Consider the following 21,076-nt stretch of genomic DNA (forward strand, 5'->3'; position numbering starts at 1 on the left):
TACACAAAGGGCTGTAGGAGTACAGCACAAGCTACTGAGCCATGTTGTTAAAGTCGATACTCTGGCTTCTTTCAAGAAACAGTTGGATGAGATCCTTAGATCAGTTATCTATTGACACGAAACGGTGTTAGTTAACAAAAGTTAATTAGGAGGTTAAATCCTGATGTCAATCTTCCACTCTCTTACACATAGATACATGCTGGTGGCTCAGTGTTGCTAAGACCTTTGTCATGTTTGCCTCCTTCAAGCCAGGAAAGAGGAATGGAATCTCTTTTTCTTTTCTTCTGAAACAAGCATCTTGTTAATGTTGTTTGTTATGTAGTTGTGTTATTTTACTTCTAAAAATACATGCCATTGCAAGTTTGACTCTGCTGGAGAATATAAAGATCCCTACAGCAGTTTGTAATACAAAAGGTTTTGTGAGTAAATGATAATGTGAATGTGAATATACAGTATATCAATTGTTTCTCCTAATGTTTTTTTTAACCTTGGTATACCTTTCAGTTACTGTACTACCCCCTAGTGGTTGATTCAGAGAGCACAAGCGACCAGACAGCACCCAGCCATCACCAGTTCATTACACTGTACACATTCATATAAACCAGATTCTGTGTTATATTGGTGTTTAATAAATCTGAAGGACATGTCACAAATGTACTTCTTTGTAAAATGTCATGTTTAAGAGCAGCATTCTATTGAACCTATATAATTAAGTGTAAATCAATCTGATTCCATTGTACATAATGTACCTACATTTTATTTGAATGGGTATTTATAGAGTAAACATATTCTATTTTTTATAATTGCAATTACATGGGAGATTATATATATATATATGTAGTGTAAATCAGTTTAATATCTATTATTCTGAAAAATATATTTTTATTTTAAAATATTAAAATCCACATTAGCTTGGGAAGCCCTTGGACGAGATTAGTTGTGTCTGAATGCTTTCCCTTAAGATGAATTATTGAGCTTATTGCAGACTTGTTTTGCTGTAATATATTTGGCTGGTTAACTCTATTGTTGCACAAAAGAGTCTTAGGGCAGGAAAAGAAGGAAAAAATAATGTCAAATATTATGTTTTTTTCCTTTCACAATTTAAATGTTCCACAATATGCTACACCTTTGCATAATATATTTAACAACAATTATAAGAAACTCTCTTGTTCCAATGTTTAAATAACAGGTTTAATTGCAGGTATACAGTATTGACTATATAGATAGTGAAGAGTGACATTTTCATGTGTATGTTTTGCTTTGATTTTCCAAAAAATATTTCTCATGGCTTTATGCCTTATTATTAGATGAATGTGAAATTTAAACATGGAATTTCATGTGATATTTAGACATGAAGGGTTTTCAACATATCTTTCACCGGTGATTTTCCATTTAGTTACACCTTGTTTTTTATGGGTGTTGAAATTCCATTAAGTCTTTCCCCTGAAAGACATGCCCACTTGTTCTTGGCTTTATAAAGTGAGCCCTCAAAACAATCCCAACATCTGTCTCTCTTAGTCTGACTACAAGAAAAACTTCACAAGCAACATTCTGGTGAGAACTTCACTCTTTATTTTTACTTTTGCCTGTCCTTATACAGCCATTGCAATGATATCAGTGCATTAATATATTTTATGTATTTAATTAGGAGCAAATATCTTCTTGTTATTGTGCTAATTACCAGTTTTACTGATTTATGACAATGAATCTTTCAATTTCTTATGAAGACTGAACTTGTATTTTTTTTACATTATCAATATTTTATTTCTTATTTAACCTCGAGATGTATATTTCTTAATGTTTGCCCATATTCTAAGAATTTTAAAAAACAAGGTTGAACAAGGTACCTGCTTTCTCTTAGTAGTTCTCCATAGAACAGCCCTGTGCAATGATTTCTAGATGCCACTTGAATACAAGTTGGTTAGGGTATTGCTGGTTAGGGTATATTCAGGAAACTGATGTGAGATAAAAAGTAATAATAACCTGAATGAGATGTATTGGGAAAATGAACACTGAGCAACACTTAATAATGTATAATATTACCAAATGTAACGGAATATCTTTTCATTGACTTTTTCTAGGTTTGCTTTATCCAGCAGGTACCAGAAATGACTCAATACAATGATGACACATACAAAACAGACTCATACAAGCTGTATGAAGCGATTGCTCAGGTTGCCAGTGATTCTTATGTCCCAAACTTCACCTACTGCTCTGTGGCTTTTGTTGCTGCTCTTGGCAAGTTGAACCTACTCAAGGTAAGAAGTTTATTCATTCTAATCTTTAGTCCTTTGAAGGTACTTGAATTGGAAACATCCTAATATTCTAGATGCCCTTTAACTGACATGACTGTATGGAGAGTGATGAAAGAGTCCACATCCTGGAGCTCTTAACATGCTTCGTCAAGATCCTTAAACACCACTCCATCCCACAGCTCAGTAAAGTCACATGATTCACATACAGTAGTACTAAATATCAGGGGCCTCATTCTAAGAGTAAAACAATATATATTTTTTGCAGTGGAATTTGAAGACTTTAAACTTCAGGGAGTCTTTGCTGTTGTCAGAAGCCCAAGAAGGCCGATGTATTGGTGAACGTGAATGTTTCTCTGCACTGACATTTATAACCATATGTATTTTCCAAATACATATAAAATCCAGCATAATGTCACTCTTGTAACGGTGCGTAGTTCAGGACCCTATGCAGGCTGTATAATCCGGAACTGGGTGGAGTAGGACAGTGGGGAGGAGATGATGAAGATCAGGGCAGGTTGACAAACAGGGGGACGTGACGACAGTGAACTGGTGCGCGGGGCGTGGCCATGGCAAACAAGTCCAGGGGAGTCCAAGGGGTAATCCAGGGCGAAGTCTAAAGTCCAAATCTGGTAGATCCATCCATGACAAAAAAAGAAACAATTAAAAACCAAGCAGGATCCGGTACAGGGACGGGGAATAAAAACAGGATGAAGAGGCCAGGCGCTCTGAACCCCAGACTCAGCAGGGTCAGGACGCCAATAGGAGGCCTATGCCCTCAAGCCATGGACATCGGGTGACTTGGTGGTAGGCGGGCCTCCTGGCGTCCGTCTTCCAATGCAGAGCCAGGAGTGGCGAGAGCGCCCAGCTTAAATAAGGAGGGACAGGATTGGAGGCAGGTGCACATAATCAACTAAAATGTGAAAAAACCAGAGCACCCTTAAAAGGATAAAGGATTACAATCATGACAACTCTGTTCTGACTGATGTTTAACCTGTTTTATTAATTCAGATTAAAAGGTTAGGACTGATTAAGCCATGCACTAATTCAATCTTCAAACAAAAGAAAAACATCCTGTGGCTTTTCAAGGCCAGTACTGTGGACCACTATCACAAACATTTTTTTTTTCAATAATGTCCTTTTAACTGTTTAAAACTGTTCTTGCTGATACCAGTAGAAAACCTTCTACTTTATGTTTCTGCTACTGTATGTTTTATTTCAATCCAAAATTTTATATTCTAGAGTAAAATATATGAGGTAATTGTTAGTAAGGAATATTAAAATGTCTGTTGTTCTTTTTAAGTGGGATGTAAAATCCCCAAAGTGTGCTGAACTGGAAAGAAAAGCCAACCATTTTGATGATGCCTTCCGGAAGGCTATCCAAGACAACAAGGTGGACATCACAAAAGCAGAATTCCAGTGCTACGATCAGCATTTCCGACCTTCAGAGGTAGGCAAGTTGCAGGTGACCATTGTACTTTTAATGACTTTTCTGCCATTAAAAAGTTAATACAGAAGTATTCTCAGAAGATGTGTCTGTCTTTCTCTTTTCAAGGTAAGATGATTGAAAGACTGTGGCCTCAGGCAATATGCTATTGTTCAGTACTGTGATTTGCATTAGTTCTAAAGTCATGACTTTTCATGCATTATCCTGCCCTCACTCTGTATTCTGTTTTCTAACCCCATTTACTATTAACACACTGACATGTTGCATTTTAACGACATTTCCAGACAAGAAGTGAAGTCAGAAAAATATATATCAGGGTCTGATTGCTATTCACTGCTATCCATGCCTAGAGATGAACTTGCATTTAAAATTTAAAACATATCTTTTTGTGGAAGAATGGGGACAGTAATGCCCTTCTCCTTCAGATAACCACATGGCAATATTGTGTTTCCATTTCCAGGACAATTGTGTAAAATAAGCTTTTTTGGTTCCATGCATCATTTTATGCAACACATACAGCCAAGAAATATTGTCTAAAATTCTTTAAAATGTATGAAGAACTTTTTTTTTTCACCAGGATTACAAGAAACTACTGAAGCGGCAGAAGATTGACCTCATACCATTGAGCTTTGATGACCCAGTGAAGACAGCAGAGCTTATAAATGCAATGGTGAAAGAGAGGACAAAGGGTAAATTCAGAGATTTTTCTCCTCACGGTTCCTGGACATTTGTTTTGTATTCAGACAATAGTATTGGAACAGTCATTTGTAATAAATATCTGTTAAACTTTTCTAGGGACGATGCTTAATGCTGTGACTCACCACAATATTGAAGAGAGTTTTTTGCTCACTGTTGCTGGAATTTACATGAAGACACTCTGGGATTTCCCTCTACATGACATATCAAAGGAGTTTTTCCATACCCCAGAAAAGGTACATTTATTATTATTATTATTATTATTATTATTGGGTAGGCCATATTAGCTTTCAAACCTACTGTATATCTCAACCAGTCTTTGAAATCCATTACAAGGATGAATGTTAGATCAATCAGTTACTTGTTTGTTTCACACAGATTGTTACCACCACACACAATTCCCATAGACACCAATTGGCACTCATTATCTCATTATCTAATAAACACACCTGTTCCCATCACTATTGAAGCCCTCACAATATCCACACCTGTGCTTGGTATTGGAAAAACTCCAGTTGTGAGCTCACTGCCAACCTAGCAATCCCTCTTCTATGTTCACTCTCTTTTTGACTCTGATCTTGGCTAACTCGACCTTTGCTTCGTTTTTTGGACAACCCATCTGTTGGATATTTGCTTCATGCTTAATGCATTTGCTCATTAGGGGCACTATCCTAGGAGAGCTGTTTCTTACATTTAAGTCATATCTGAGACTTTCATTAGTATGTTGGTACTGGTATCATACTTTTACAACAGAATATAATAGTCACACAGAATGTTTGCCTGTGTAGTTCCAGGAGAAAAGTGTTACTATGCTCTGATATATTCAATCAGAGTTTGGGTGCAGTAGATTAACCACCTCTGCAGTGGTGGGAAACTGATGGGAGTAGCTATATCTGCTAGGATGGGCCAGGCTATGTGTCACAGGAATATAAATAAGAGAAATAGGTGAAATCACACATAGAACCTGGAGAGCCACTGCAGTACAGTAATAATAATAATAATAATAATAATAATAATAATAATAATAATAATAATAATAAACTTTGTTTTATATAGCGCCTTTATAGGTGGCTTCTCAAAACGCTTTACAGAATGACAACAACAATAAATTAAAAGAATACACAAGATAAAACACAATTACAATATATAGAGGAGACCATGGATGGTGGTACTAAGAAAAGCAGAGGGGTGAAGAATGGAACAGTTAAGTAAAGGCTCTTTGAAGGACTAAAGTCTGGATTTGAAGGAGTTTAGAGAAGGTGACTCTCTGATATCCTAGGGCAGAGAGTTCCAGAGCTTGGGGGCATAACAGGAGAAAGCTCTGTCACCCATACAATGTAAACGGGCTTGGGGGACGGTTAGGAGACCAGAATTAGGAGAGAGAAGGTTGTGAGGTGGGAAGTCGGGCGATAATAGTTCAGACAGGTACTGAGGTGCCAAGCCATGAAGAGCCTTATAGGTGAGCATGAGGATTTTAAAGTCCACACAAAATTTGACAGGAAACTAGTGCAAAGACTCCAGGACAGGAGTAATGTGATCACTTGCACTAGACCTGGTCAGGATTCTGGCTGCTGAGTTTTGGACATACTGGACATTTTATTCAAAGTAGATTTAGGTACCCCAGCGAGTAGAGCATTACAGTAGTCAATTCCAGAGAACACAAATGTGCTGATCATCTTTTCATCCACAGTTAGTGATAGCATAGGGCATAGTCTAGCTATATTTCTGAGGTGAAAAAGACATGTTTTGACAATATGCTGCACATGTGGGTCAAATGTTAAGCCAGAATCAAATATAACTCCAAGGTTTTTCAATTTAGACTGAAGCTCAAGTTCAGAATCATCTACAGATAGAGTTACAGGATTGGCTTTACGAAGTTGATGGGGGGTGCCAATAAGCATGACTTAAGTCTTGTCACAATAAATACATTTTTCAGGCCAAAGTCTCACTGGCTGAGAGCATGTGCACCTGCTTTCCTTACTTCTTGTCTTCAACACAAATAGTAACAGCATGCACAGTTGCAGTTGAGTGCAGTTTGGGTGCTGGCAGTCTGGCCAGTATGCATGTTTCAGACATTCTGCTCTCAAACAGAGGTAAAAGGTGGAAATTAAAAAAAAATGCAGTACAGTCATGGCCAGACCAAAGAGCACCGAGGTGAATCAGCTTTAACAGAAATAGCCCTACTGTAAGTGAGGTACAACTGCATGACTTTGGCTCATTGCAAATCTGTGCAAAGTTGATCAGTAATGGGTATCTGCAAGTAAAAAAAATAATGTGTAAAAATGCACAATATTTTAAAAATACAGACTACATTAAATTGTTTGAACAAAAATATAACACTCTTTTGGTAAGACTAAATGTTTTTGTTAAAATCTTTGACTCCTGCATCACTCACATCTGCACATACTCTAGGTATTCCTTTCAACAGCCTTAGAGGTGTATCTCTGTCTGGTTCACAATGTATTAAGTTGTACAGTTAATGCTGTTTGTTGGGTAAACAGCATGCATTGAAAGGTTCAGTGGAGTGAATATCTGGGGACTTCACTTTCAATCCTGTAGATTTCCTTTTCTCACTAAATAGATTATATCAGGCTTTTGTTTGGGGCTATTGACTTGCAGTATTGAAAAACAGACCATGTCACCCACAATCCTGGTGACATGTGTACTGAAACACTCAGGAAACTCAATATCCATCCATCCATTTTCTAAGCGCTTTATCCAATACAGAGTCACAAGGAATCCAGATCCCAGCAAGCAACAGATACAAGCCTGGATACTGTACACCCTGGATAGGACGCCAATCCATCACAGAGCACATACAGACACAGACACGGATACACACCCATCAGGGCCAATTTCCCAGATGTAAATAAACCTAACAGTATGTCTTTGAACACTGGGAGGAAAGCAGAGTACTAAAAGGAAACCCACGTGAATACAGGAGAACAAACAAACCCCTTGCAGATAGCACCCCAGGTCTGGAACTGAATCCAGGGCCATCCTGCTGATCTCATCTTGAATTATATTTTATAGGCAGTTCCCATTCCTATGAATGAAATATACAGTACTTAAAGATAGAATTAATAGGCTAAACAAGAGTCGCTGCAGTATTGCTTGCAATTGTATGTATGCTTTTTCTATCCTTGTTTTTACTCAGGAGTTATAAGTATCTGATTCCTTGTATCTGATTTCTGTGGAGTTTTACTCTACATGTGGTGGCCGGAAGGGATGAAGTTTAGGTGTATATACAGTATAGTGAAAAGCTTGGAGAATTGTTTTCTTTGATTTGTAACTAAATATCTATGGTTCCGTTAATCATTTCATAACTTAAATCACATTATGTATATTTATGTAAAGCATATAAGACACCTATGTGCTTCATATAAAAAAGGGCTGCATATTATAATAGACATCAATCTGTATCTATGGTAATGTACTCTCAACAGATGTAAAATACACTTGAACTTACTGTTCTGTCTATTCTCTTTGGTAGATGCTGGATAGAGGTACATTTTGAGGAGAGCAAACAGATGAAAATATAGTGGTACTCTTTAAGTTGTTTTTAATACAAAATTGCTGCCTAATTTGAAGTTATCTATTAATTGAGTGAGAAAACTGTCACGATCACAAGTCCCTCCCCTTAAGGGTGCTCCAGCCCTTGCTTGTTTGCCTTGTTCTCCGCACCTGTCCCTTGTTCCAGCCTTCTTCCTGTCCCCCTTTAAAAGCCAGACGCCAATCGAGGCTCTGCATCTGTTTCCCGCTTCGTGCGAGCTTGGGACCTGGATTCGTCTGGCTCCATTATGCTTTTAACTTTCTGCTCCTGTTCCTGTTCCCCCTGCCAGTCCCGACCCGGTATCTGTTTTAATCTCTTGTTTTGGATGGATCACCCGGCCCTGGACTTTTGCTTAGTTTTGGATTCTCCTTTGGAATTCTTCTAGGATTGTTTGCCTCAGCCACACCTCCCTGGATCACCAGCACTCCATGGACACGCCCCCCTGTCTTTATTCCCGTCTCCTGCATGACTTTTCCCCCTGTGTTTTCTCACTATTCCGGATTGTGTCGTCCGCATAGGGTCCAAAAAGAATGCTTTCTTGACAAAAACAAACTTCAAACAAAATTTAATTTCCTTAAAAAACAATATAAATTTCCAACACAAAACTGTTTACAGTTTAGAGACTATGTGACTGTGATTTCTTTAAAACCTGATTACAGCTTTATATGAAGGTTTTTGTCTTACTCTTACTTTCACTCTAAACTGTGACTGTACTGTGTGTTTTCTATTCTGCTTGTGAGCATTGTGTCCACTCATGTACAATGCTTTTAGTTTTGACAACAGCTCTCATGAAAGGCATTGTTATCATTTAAATTTAAATAGGCAATCCACGCTACCATGATGAAAGGCATAGGCAAGTTTCGAACCAAGAATATTAAAATCGCTGGCTGTGCTGTCACAGCCCTGGAGCTGCCATTAAATGGAGATGCGCTTGGATTCTACATATTGATGCCAGAGGATGTCTGCAAGGTAGGTCCTGCCCTTCTAATAATAAATACACACTCTAAGGTAAATACTGATGTGGAGGGAAATAAAATACAGTATTCTTACTATATTTTGTCTATACAAGTCAATAGAAATTGCATCATATAATTCAAAGGTTTAACTAATGCATCATAATCTATACAATAATACTACAGCTATATTACTATTAGCTATAAAATACTGTACAGGAATGGCAGTTTGCTCAGTGGCAACCATATGTCCACTCTGGTCTCAGAAAGGAGATCATTAGACCCATCTGATTTTAGTAGCTTGAAGGACAAAGTTCATTATCTCCAGTGCTTGTGCTTTCTTTTCTTGATCTCATATCCTAAGTAAAATCCGACTGAGTTCCATAGTCTCCTTCCTTATGGGCTGTGTTCAGTGTTAAATGGTTGAGAATGTCACTCTGGGTAGATACTGTAGGCACAGAGGCAGTTAGTTTGAGGATCTGGAGGCAGTTCAGTGCAAATCATACTCAATTCTAATTAAGAAAGGAACTGAAATGATAGATTGTAATTTCAGGCAATGCTTCCACTTAAGGAATTTAAATTATTTGGATATGGTTTCACATACATCAATTATATAGAACAATCATGTTAATGTAGGTCCTTCATGTTAATCAGGTCAGAAACATGTTTTGGTTTGACAAATAAAGATTTGATACTTTATGTGAAACATGATTTTTTTGTGTTTGACCACCATTATGAAAAGATTTTTTCAGTGCCATCAGGTAATTTATAGTACATTTTCATGTTATAGCTGCAAACAGTTGAGAAAAACCTTCATGAAATCAAGCTGGAAGAGGTCCTGAAGGCGTCTGTGCAAGAGATGCAGGTCAAAATACCATGCTATGTAGCTGCGACCAATTTAGTGAGCCCACTGACTACTACTCATGTGGACTTTGGGAACACTTTTACACGTAAGTTATTAGAGCATCATCATTTTCTTTCATGTGGAAATGTTGAGAGACTGCAGTCCTATTCTAGGACTTTCAAGACTTCATTATACTTTGTCACGCCCTCTGCAGCCAGAGACGCTCCTACTCTGTCCTGTCCCTAGTTTCCTGCTTTGCTGTCCTTCCGGTCTCTCTCTTTCCCTGGGCTATATATTTCTGGGTCTTTCATTTGTCTTCACTCAGCATTGACGTTCGGATGTCCTGAAACCCGCCTAGCACCAGGTCGCTCCACCTGAGGGCATAGGTTTCTATACGGCATTTCCTGAACAGCTGAGCCCGGGCTAACCCCCATCTTGCCGCGATGCGTAGGGTCTTTTCACTCTCCTGCCATTCCACGGTTCGTCCTTTCCGACATCCGTGACAGTACTTAGCTTGAATGAGCTGTGCACATTCACAAACCCACCTGGTACTGTATTCATAAATGCCTAAATACACATTTTTCACCTTTTGAAGGTTGTAGTGTTGTACAGTATTGAGGAAATGTCTGATTTTGTATTCAGATTGGTCATTTAATATTTTTTTCTGAACTATTCATTTTTAACACTATATTTGTTAAATATGTGGATAAATGAATATTAGGATTTACATTATGGTGTTTCTGGCCATAATAATTTGTAGCAAGATTGAAGGTGTGTGAAACGAAGTGTATATGAAGACAGTAGTGCAGTGAAAAGGGAAACACACAGCAATATACTGTACATCCTTGCAATAGAAGGCACAGTGAGCACATTCCTTCAGACTACAACTTTAGTCAGCTTGCTTGTATCCTCTAGTGGGCACTGATATGTCTGTGGTGGAGTGCACTTGGTCAGGGAAATCTGGTGTCTATGGCCTTACTTGTACATGTATCCCATGAGATATCAAACTTTGTTATTACTGTCTATGTAATATTAATGAAAGGTAAAGAATAATAATGTTTATTCTGCATTTAATTTGCATTCATTTATGTTTCCTCAGCTGTTCCTGGTCCACAGTACAAGCCAAAAGTGACAACAGGTGGCATAATAATTGTTACACCCTCTGGAATAACTTGTGAATCAGTGTCAGTGGGAGAAAATATTCCCATAGATTCACAGGTAACAGCACACACACTTGAAAAACATATGGCAATATGTTTACCCAGCATCACAATCAATCGTTCATATGTTTTCATACTGGGTGTGAACAGAGTGCCTCTGAATCCTGAAGATCCCAGTGTTATTCCCTTTTTCATTGGTCGCTGTGAAGATCCTACAAAACAGCCTCTTATAGTGAGGCTTGTTGTTCCACTGGATGACAGCATACTGGAATAAGTGAATCCTGCTGTATTCTGTTCTATCCATTCAATTGGATAAATTATAGCAACTGTCAGTGATTTTAATGGATAGCCTGGTGAAGGTTTATATAGTTTAACAAATTATGTTTTGTTTGGTAATACTGTATGAATAATCATCAAAGCAGCTGAAAAAAAAATTATTTGGAATAGGGAAGATGATTTTTATATAATGGGCTCATTTTAAACAGATATATTTCAGGTCTTTGTTCATTCTGTGCGTACCTTTTCTTTTAAATCCTAAATTAAAAGTCTGTTGCAGTGCTGTAATAAAACCTTTATTTTCATTCAGCTGCAATTTTTAGATTTTTTAAAACATAATGCTTTAAAACATACAAAACAAAAGCACATCCCTCATCCTACGAATGATGATTACGAATGATTACCATAATCTCTGCACAGACCAACTGAAAAATCTGTTGGTGTCAGAGAGCAAGTTTCAATAGTGATTTAGCAAGAGTGCCTCATGATAACAAGGAATAATAAAAAAGAAAAATCTTCAGCAACTGCTTTTTCTTCAGAGTTGCAGAAAACCGTAGCCTAACCCTACAGGCACAGGGAGCAAGATGGAAACCGTGGATGGGATGCTACTCTATTATATAGACATTTTTTTCAATCACAAGTATACAGAGATGGAAATTTAGAGACAACAATTGATCTAGATAGCAGGAGAATATAAGAGCACACTTGATAGATCATATGACAGAACCAAGCTGGTCCTGATATTTCCGATCTGGAAATATTTACTACAGTAAATTACACAAATACGGTTGCAGTCATCAATAATGCATGTCAAATCTCACATTAACTGTAACTAGACCACATTACACTACAGTTATGCCCAGTGTGCTACAACCAACCTTCCACTGCTTGATAGGTGGCTCTTGTGTTGTGAAAGATGTTAGTAAAATAGAAGCTTCATTTAATCTATGTTTTTCTTAGTCTAATAATCATACAGTATGTCTTTAAAATATGGCAGATTGTATATGCTATATAAAGATATAAAATACATACCACCATTTGAAGGACTTTTTTCATATGTTAGGAACACTAACCATGCTCTCCAACTTTTAGACAATTACCATTTTTGAGGGCACAGAATGTTTCATTTTCACCATGAACATCAATCTTTGCACACTTTCATTTCCCACAATGATAGCCCTTAAGCACACAAATAGCGACTCCTGGACAATCACATTCCATTGGTCCTTCCTTACCAACCCAGCACCCTTTCTATTCTCAGGACCATTAATGATGACCTCCCCGTCTTACAAAATGATCCTTCCACTGTAACCCTCATGTGCACACAGAGAGGTGTAGCAGCGAGGCTTGCTAAAATACAGGAATTAAGTTCTCTGCTCCCTTGCATGTCCCTCTCTCCTTCATCTCAGTGGTGCCTGATACAGAGGACATTCCATTTGGTTTAATTAAGGTGTTTTTCTAGCTGATAGAGTGTCCTGATAAGGAGCAACTCCCAATGCTGAGATTCTCCAGCAACCTTAATGAATGTTCATCTCTGGCGCCTTAAAGTCTGAAGATTCCAAGGGAAAGTGTTATTCAAAGTTGGTTTACGACCCTAAGGTCAGGGTGCATGGTTACTCATCAGCCAATCAGGAACTGGTAGGACAGGTTAACCACATGTGGGTCTCTGATGCCCATGAAACATTCAACCAATTAACAACCTTCAGTTCCTGTAGGTAAAAACAGGCAACACAGAGCACCGGAAGGATGGTTCGTAGGGCAGAACAGTTGGGAAGTGCAGGACAGTTCCCAAAAGCGCAGGACATTCTTGCAGCGCACTTGCTGGACATTCAGCCTCAGAGCACCTCTTGAACATCCTCAGACTCAGCCCGGACCACCATGTAACGGCCAGTGTGTCTGAGTGCCAGAACTTTCCTTTGTTCTAAGAGTTGAGAGCAGAGGTTGCCAGCGCGTAACCAAAGGATCCACCAGAGGTTAGCATCAGCAGCAAGCCTCGTGAACAGGTTGGAACTGTGGACAGCTGAATCAGTATTCAGAACTAGCGCTTCATCAGGAACGAACTGGTCTTCTTCCTGACCTGCTGGGACCCACAGTCACTTTTCTCCTGAGCACAGACTTTGTTAGTTTCAGCCAGCACTAACTAGCCAGTCTTCAGAGAGCATCAGCAGTGCATCACAGGAATCTCCACCACATCACAAACCGCACCGAGCACTGCCTGGCACTGAGCCAGAGAGCACGGATTGGACAGCAACAACCTTGCAACTGTTTCTTTATGCCTGCAGGAGATCTGAATCCCCAGAGATTGGATGAGTATTCAACATTCTGCATTACAGCTCGAGAATTCAATTGTTATCTCAACCAGTTTATATCAATTTAATTCCTGTGGGTGATGTACTTGTTTTGAGTATGAGTTAGTTGTAACCACGTTCATTTACGAAATGGTCTAAATGAATGATATACTGAATGTATGTCCCTCTTGGTTTGTAACTCTTCGTGATTGAATATATACCTTTTGTATTCTGCTTACCCTCTCGATAAGATCTGTTATGTTTATATGCACATTTTATGTATTAATAAATGTATTCTTGTGTATTTGTACCTGTGTGTGTGGTGTTTGAGTTATCACCCAAGGTTGGATTCTAATACCATCAAAAGAATCATTTTGTGACTTACTGCTACAATTAAGAATTGTCCCAGTAAATGCACAAACCCCTACATTACTGGTGCCTCGTGAGAGGATACTACAGAGGTTTCAAAACTCCTATTGCAGAAAGACATCTAAAAAATTATCCTAAAACTTGGATCCACAGTGACCAAGGTGCCAATTTTGAATCTGAGATTGTAGTTAAATTGTGTAAACTGTCAGGGGTTAATTCACATACTACACCTTATCACCTGGAGGGAATTGTCACCAAAGCTGGGTCTGACTCCCGTGTAGTGCACAGTTAAGGACCCTATGCGTGACGGTATAATCCAGAAGGGTCTGGAGAACAACATCAGGGGAAGATACAGCAGGGTCAGGACGGGATGACAGACAGGGGGGAGGTGACCAAGTCCAAAGGGGTCCAAAAAGGGATTACCATGGCGCAGTCCGTTGTCCAAAGACTGGGAGATCCATCCACGAACGAAGACAGTTAAAATCCCTGGGAAGGGAAATCAAGACCAGGAACACAGAACTAAAACCTTAACGGGACCAGGCGCTCCGAGCCCTGGACACAGAAGGCCAGAATGCCGGGGTGAAGCTTATGCCGTCAGGTCACTCCTGGACCCGCTTGTTGGTGGGTTTCCAGGTGTCCTTTTTTCAATGTTGAGCCAGGACCTGTGGAGACACTAGGTTTTTAACCAAAATTTGAACAATACACACCAGGAAATAATAGAAACTAATCTTAACAGAAAAGGGTAGGAGAGCCCTCTAGAGGAGGGATGTGGAATGTAACAGGAATCCAGTGGATATGTTCAATAAGACATTGCTGGATCTTCTGGAAGCACACAGTGAAAGACAGAGCACTGGCAAAAATTTGCACATGCTGTTGTCTACACTTATAATTGTACCCGTAATGAAGCAACCGGGGAGACACCCTTTCTTTCGATGTTTGGTATGCAACCTCGGTTTCCTATTGATCTCTGTTTTGAAATCAGTCCAGAGGGATATAATCCCAAAACGTGTTATGTGCGGGATTTGAAAAACAGGCTTAAATATGCCAATAGTCTTGCCTCCAAACTTGCAGAGAAAAGACATTTAATGAGTAAGAGGCGTTGTGATGCCAAAGTAACCAGTTCTACCATTGACGTGGGTTAACAGGTGTAAGTATGAAATGTGGCCTTAGGAAGCAGCACAAGACTGCTGTGCTGAGCCAACAGTGTAAATTGTGGTGAAAAGCCCGATGAAGATATTCCAGTCATGTGGTGAGCCCTGAGGATTGAGATGGAACATGTTCTAAATAGGGACCTCTTGCTTCCCTGTAGATTCTAACCAGTGAACCTGGATACTGAAGAGGAGTCAGAGATGGGGCAGCAGCCAGAAACTCAGGGCTCATGTCAGTTAGAAGGGGAGTTTATGTCTGCAAATGAAGAAGATACCTGCCTGTAGCAAAGTAGTGCTAACCTTCAGACTCTTAAGCAACATGCACCTGAGTTCTTCATGGGTTGTCAAGACGTATCCATGACTCAGGAGCTGGATAATGATGATAGTTCATTACAAGTTGAGGAAGAAGAATCCACTGGAGATCAAGACCCCTACTAAGTAGGTGTAGTCACATACCTTGCAGATTATGAAGTTGGTTACAGTGACGGTTTGGGCAACAGATTGATGTTTACAGCTGTTGCAAAATAATATTGGTATTATATATATTGGGGAACAAGCACACCAAATCACAGTGGCTCAGTCACTGAGGAGTGCCCAGTGCTCGAGATGGATAGTTAACAGCAACTCTCTCAAATTCCTTAAACTCTCTCCTGTCACCTGAATGTACACTCCTAAATGATATTCTCCCTTATAGGTGTTGAATCGAGACAGAAGATTCATCACTGGAGTATGAACCATCTTTTCTGTGGAGATCAGAAACAGAAAGGAAATTGACAGACCAGATTATTGTTTACATTTTAAAATTAGAGATTTTTGAGTGGAAGGTGGATACCTTGACTATTTTCTCATCAGGAATTCTTTGAAAGTTAAAGAATGATGCATTTTGAACGGAATTGGGGGAAATATATATTTGAGGTTGTATGCAATACAAAAACACAAAGCTGCAGGTTAAACTGTATTTGTATCATTCTGCACAGTGAGTAGACCTGCTTTTAAAGAGTGTGTAATAAAATACATACAAGTAATTGTGTAAGATTACGTTTACATATTGTGAAACATGTAAGCTTTGAAACAAGGCACAAATACTTAATCATATAGTTGTGCTGAAGTTCTGTAAGCTCAAGTCTGAAGAAATTATTTTTGGATTTATCTTTCGATTTAAGGTGGTATACATGTAATGAGTTATCATTGACATCAACAGCTGTGTCACCTCTGTTCTTTGAGTGGAGTGTAAGGTAACATATAAACTCTTAATCTTCATCGCTTAAAGTTTATGCAACAGGTGTAGATCCAATATCCAAATTAAATATGAGCTGCTTTCACATTAATGAGTTTATTAATTTATTAATTGTGTAAATATACTGATGGAAAAAAGAAATACAACACCTCCTCCTCCACGCTCTGGCTCTCCCATTTGCATGGAACAGGCAAGAGTGACTCATCCGTGAAGAGGACCTGATGTCACTGCTGATGAGTCCATTGCAGCCTCCGTCTGGCCCAAGCCAGTCAGGTGTAACGTCTAGGAGGTGTAAGCAGAGGGCCTCTGACAGGTCACCTTGCTCTAAGGCCAGCAGCATGGAGCCTTACTGTCCTGTCACTGATGCAGGCATTGTGTCTGCCGGCAGTTTCAGCAGCAGTACGGGTGGCAGATCTGAAACAACCTCTCAGATGGACCAGTCTGATGTGTTGGTCGTGCTCTGGTGTGGTCACTTGACAGCGACCAGATCTTGGGCAGTAATCTGTCCTGCCAGTCTGCTGAGACCTTCTCTGCAGTCAGGACATAGTGGAGTGGCTTACTCTGGTGTCTGGCAATGCTGGCACATGCATGCCTGCAGCATGCCAATGGCCCTCTCCCTTGCTACTGGTGACATTCTAGGCATTATGGAATGCACAGAAAGCTGACTAAGTAGAATGCACAGAAAGCTGACTAAGTGTGGCCTTTTTCTTGCAGTGCCCTAAGCCTTGAATTAAGGCCCTTTTAAAGGTGACCTTATCAGGCATTGTTCTACCTGGACCTCGTTGGGTGAAAGCGCACCTTACAAGCTTTCGTATGATTGGCAAGTTGCATGTGCTGTCACTCTGGATGCTCTGGGAGTGTTTATAGCCCTGTGAGTTTAACACTTCATGACTGAGAGCTGCCCTTCATGGCAAAAGAACCCACAGCAACAATGACTTTCATCACCATCTTCATCTGGACACTCCTCATCTCTGCTGAGGGTAGGAACATGTTTGAAATTTTTCTCTACTGTGTGTATTCAATATTTTCCACCCAATATTTTATCTGATGTTTCATTTTCAGAATCCCATGGGCAAGTTACTGTGACTCAGACTCCAACAGTGAAATTAACTATCCCTGGACAGACACTCACTGTGAGCTGAAAGACCAGTCCTGCAGTGCACATATATGATTCTAAACACTGGCTACAATGGTACAAGCAGAAAGCTGGAGAAGCTCCTAAACTCCTGATCTATGGAGCAACTACCCATCAGCCTGGGATCCCATAGTGTTTCAGTGGCAATGGATCAGGGACTGACTTCACTCTGACTATCACAGGAGTCCAGGCTGAAGATGCAGCAGATTATTACTGTCAGAGTCATTATAACCTCAACAGTACCCAAGTATTCACACAGTGTTACACACCTGTACAAAAACCTTCCTCAGCAGGACTGCACAGTGACTGCACTGCTGCAGCTGGGACCTACTGCAGGTGCTGAGGGTGAAGGCAAAGACACAGGACACACAAACACAAATTGGACCGTTAAAAGTATTTTAGTGATGTTAATTTGAAATGAATGTTTTAAATACAAATGTAGATGCTCAAAATTAAACACATTTTAGAGACACAGAAACAATAGAAACACACAGAAATCCCAAATGTGAGACTTACAGTATATACACAGGCATAGGTAAGTGTATGAGATTAGGATCTCCTTCTTCCCATATTTCTATTAAAACTGTTATAGTCTCATTTTATCTCAATAGAACATAATATTAATAATGAAAGTGAAGTGAATTTCAACCATTTCATTTAGTTAAGAACATGTATTTCTATAAAATCCCATAAATCATGAGGTCTGATGTGAAAAGAATATCATTCAATAGTTAAAATATTTCTGTTTCTTTCACTTAAAAAGGGCCCCAGTGGATTGGTATGCCAAAAAACATATGTGCATATGAGTTTTAATTTCCTTCTTTATTTTTGGATTCTGAAGGAGAACTTTGAGTTAAGCAGTGATAGTTTTGCATATCGAATCAGAGAGATGATCAGCAGCAATGAGACTCATCCCCCCCAGTATTACAGAATCTCCCCGGGCCCCTCCTCAGACAGGCCTGGCACCACTCATGTGTCAGTCATAGCTGTAGATGTGCTGCATCTGTCAACAAGCTGTAAGAGCTTTAGATGAAAGTGGATATCAATCAGACATTGATTACTTACACACCCAATTATCAATCACCCAATTCTGTTTGGTGCTTCATTAACATATGTGCCAATTTCAAACAGTAACAAAAGAGCTCATAGAACTATCAATGATATCTATAATGAGCATCATTACTAGAGACCCCTCATGATGTTCTCCCTGGAATGCAGATGACTGAACAGAATCTTAAATTCTAACAGAGCAACTATTGAAAACTTAATTAAAAAAACGAGGAGCTGGATTTGTACTTTTTGAATTGATTTAATGTAAAATACATCTACACAAGTATTCATTTATACACATTATTTTTAATAATTGTTTATTGTACAATAACAATCACATTTTTTTTCAATTTTTTGAAGCTTCTCTGAAACTTTATATCTTTGTTTTTTGTTTACTTCCCATGAAAATAACTTACAGCCCAAACATTTAAATTGAAGCTTGTATCATTATTATATAAATTCATCAAGAAATTCCTTGAATATTTTTATTTGAAAGAAAAGGTAAAGAGTTCAATTGAAATGGGAAAGCATGGACTCACATCTGTAGAAACATTAGGTTTTGTTCTCCGAACACAAAATATTTAATCAAATTCAATTAACACACAGAATGTTTTACAGTAAGCTTTTCAGATATAAATAAAGATATTTGCTGTAGATGTTTATTACATGTCCTAAGGGTTTGTTTTTTATAATGAAATATGATAATACATTGTATTCTTTCCATTTTATCTCCCCAAATAATTTTAAATGGTCCCTTTTCTGATTGTAAACTGACATCTATTCAATTTAATTTTGTTTAGGTACCCAATCACACACAAGGCCAATTTTCCCAGAAGCCGCTCACAGGAAACCCATGCAACATGTAGAACATACACAGAACACTCCACACAGATAGCACCTGAGGACTTGAATTAAACCCCAGCAATGCTAATGAATGTGCCTGCATAGCACCCTTATATTGTAGTATTAACTATCAAAATGTTTTTCTGTATCTTATATTATAAAATTAAAATTTTAAGAATCTGGTAATTCTATAAAAGTAGTTAGGAAGCCATGTTTTTGCCTTTTTTCTACATTTTGCATGGGAATTCACACAAATTCATGTTTAATACATATATTGTCTTAAATAGGTAGCGAGGGTTATTTTTATTGGTTTCAATACGTTCAGAGTGGTAGACCGAATGAGCTCTATATAGGGCTTTCTTATATTGTTGTAGGCTATCAGTCCATGCTGACTTGAATACTTGTAGACCAGTAGACTTCCATTTGCGCTCTCATTTGGAGCACTCCTTTTTAAGGGATCGTGTGTGATCATTATACCATGGAGAGTGTCTTGTGGCTTTGACTACATTAGTATTTAATGAGGCAATTTCATCAAGGGCCTGTCTGACCACTGTATTATAGTTACAGATGCAGCCATTCAAAATGCGCGGGCGATACCGCATTATTTTCCGGTACGCTGTACGCAGTCTACCGCGAGTTACCGGTAAATACCGCGAGTTTCCGGTAAATCCGCTAGCAAAATAATAGTATCCGGAATTTCCGCAAGGTGGACCTAATAAAGCTCAACCTCTCATGTTTGAGCTGTAGCCATCAAAGTCTTTAACGAAGATATTACTAATAGTATTAATAATAAATGACCTTGGACAAGCTGTAAACTCAAAGTATTGCCCTGGTCCACATTCTTTTTTTCATTGACCGTCTTTGTAAAAGTAACACCACAGCATTTCGCAATCACGCATTTTTTTCCAATCATGCAAAGTACAGTCATTTTTGAGAATCGATTCACCATGCCTTTCACATGCTCATAAAAGAGATTGATTTAGGAACATAAACATATTACCGTATGCAAACTGTACTGTATACAGTATGTATATGTATATTTAATGTCTTAACTGTGCCCGTTTAAGTATTGAATATTTATATGGAATTTTACCACTGAAGGGAAATCTTAGTGCCTGAGCAGAAAAAGAATAGGAGCATACTGCAACGCGTGTGAAGGCCATAAACGATATTAATTTTGGAACATAAACATACAGTATATGGCTGGTCTCGGTACTTTAAAGAAAACATACACGAAACATGGTTTCATTATGACCAGAATCGGTCTTGAGATATTTTTAACTTGATTTACAGTATTTGTAAATATGTCTTGTATGTCTTAAATAGGTATGTCTTGACACCGATACTACGTAAATACTGCTCACGTATATGTTTCTAGGTTTATATTGTAACGCAACGGGGGCTCAGGCGGGCGCCCTTGCCGCATTAGGTCGGCCCGACACCGTCCGGGGCTCGAACCCGGGACTTCCGCGTCTCTCTGCAGCGACCTAGCCCGTGAGCTAAAGAGAGATCTCCCCACAGCCCAGTAGCTGTGGTCCTGCTATCACAGGGAAGGGCGGTGACGTCACCTGCTCTGGTACGCCGGCTCTTACACAGTACCTGTCGGCCGTAAGCGTTACACTCTCCCCCGCTTAAATCGCCGTCCCCGGCGAAGGGCTATCCCACCCCGCTTCTGACACCAATGTAACGCAACGGGGGCTCTGGCGGGCGCCCTTGCCGCATCAGGTCGGCCCCACACCGTCCGGGGCTCGAACCCGGGACTTCCGCGTCTCTCTGCAGCGACCTAGCCCCGTGAGCTAAAGAGAGATCTCTCCACAGCCCAGTA

The 21,076-nt window shown here is 39.3% G+C and overlaps 1 protein-coding gene across 2 annotated transcripts; it reads left to right on the plus strand.

Moving 5' to 3' along the window:
- The first annotated feature begins 1,519 nt into the window (after positions 1–1,519).
- LOC148815788 (uncharacterized) lies at positions 1,520–11,413 on the plus strand. 2 transcript variants are annotated; one of them, XM_088904880.1, is made up of 8 exons: positions 1,520–1,554; positions 2,082–2,258; positions 3,556–3,702; positions 4,277–4,388; positions 4,495–4,631; positions 8,771–8,917; positions 9,692–9,851; positions 10,845–11,413. In XM_088904880.1, exons 2-8 carry the CDS (start codon positions 2,109–2,111, stop codon positions 11,177–11,179), a joined length of 1,188 nt encoding a protein of 395 aa, XP_088761006.1. In that variant the 5' UTR covers positions 1,520–1,554; positions 2,082–2,108; the 3' UTR covers positions 11,180–11,413. The 2 variants fall into 2 exon arrangements, with proteins under 2 accessions (XP_088761006.1, XP_088761007.1); XM_088904881.1 differs by having other exon boundaries at positions 1,523–1,554; positions 2,097–2,258.
- The last annotated feature ends 9,663 nt before the right edge of the window (positions 11,414–21,076 follow it).

This window comes from Atractosteus spatula, chromosome 24, assembly GCF_055471065.1.
Source record: "Atractosteus spatula isolate fAtrSpa1 chromosome 24, fAtrSpa1.hap1, whole genome shotgun sequence".
In the NCBI taxonomy this organism is placed as follows: Eukaryota; Metazoa; Chordata; class Actinopteri; order Semionotiformes; family Lepisosteidae; genus Atractosteus; species Atractosteus spatula.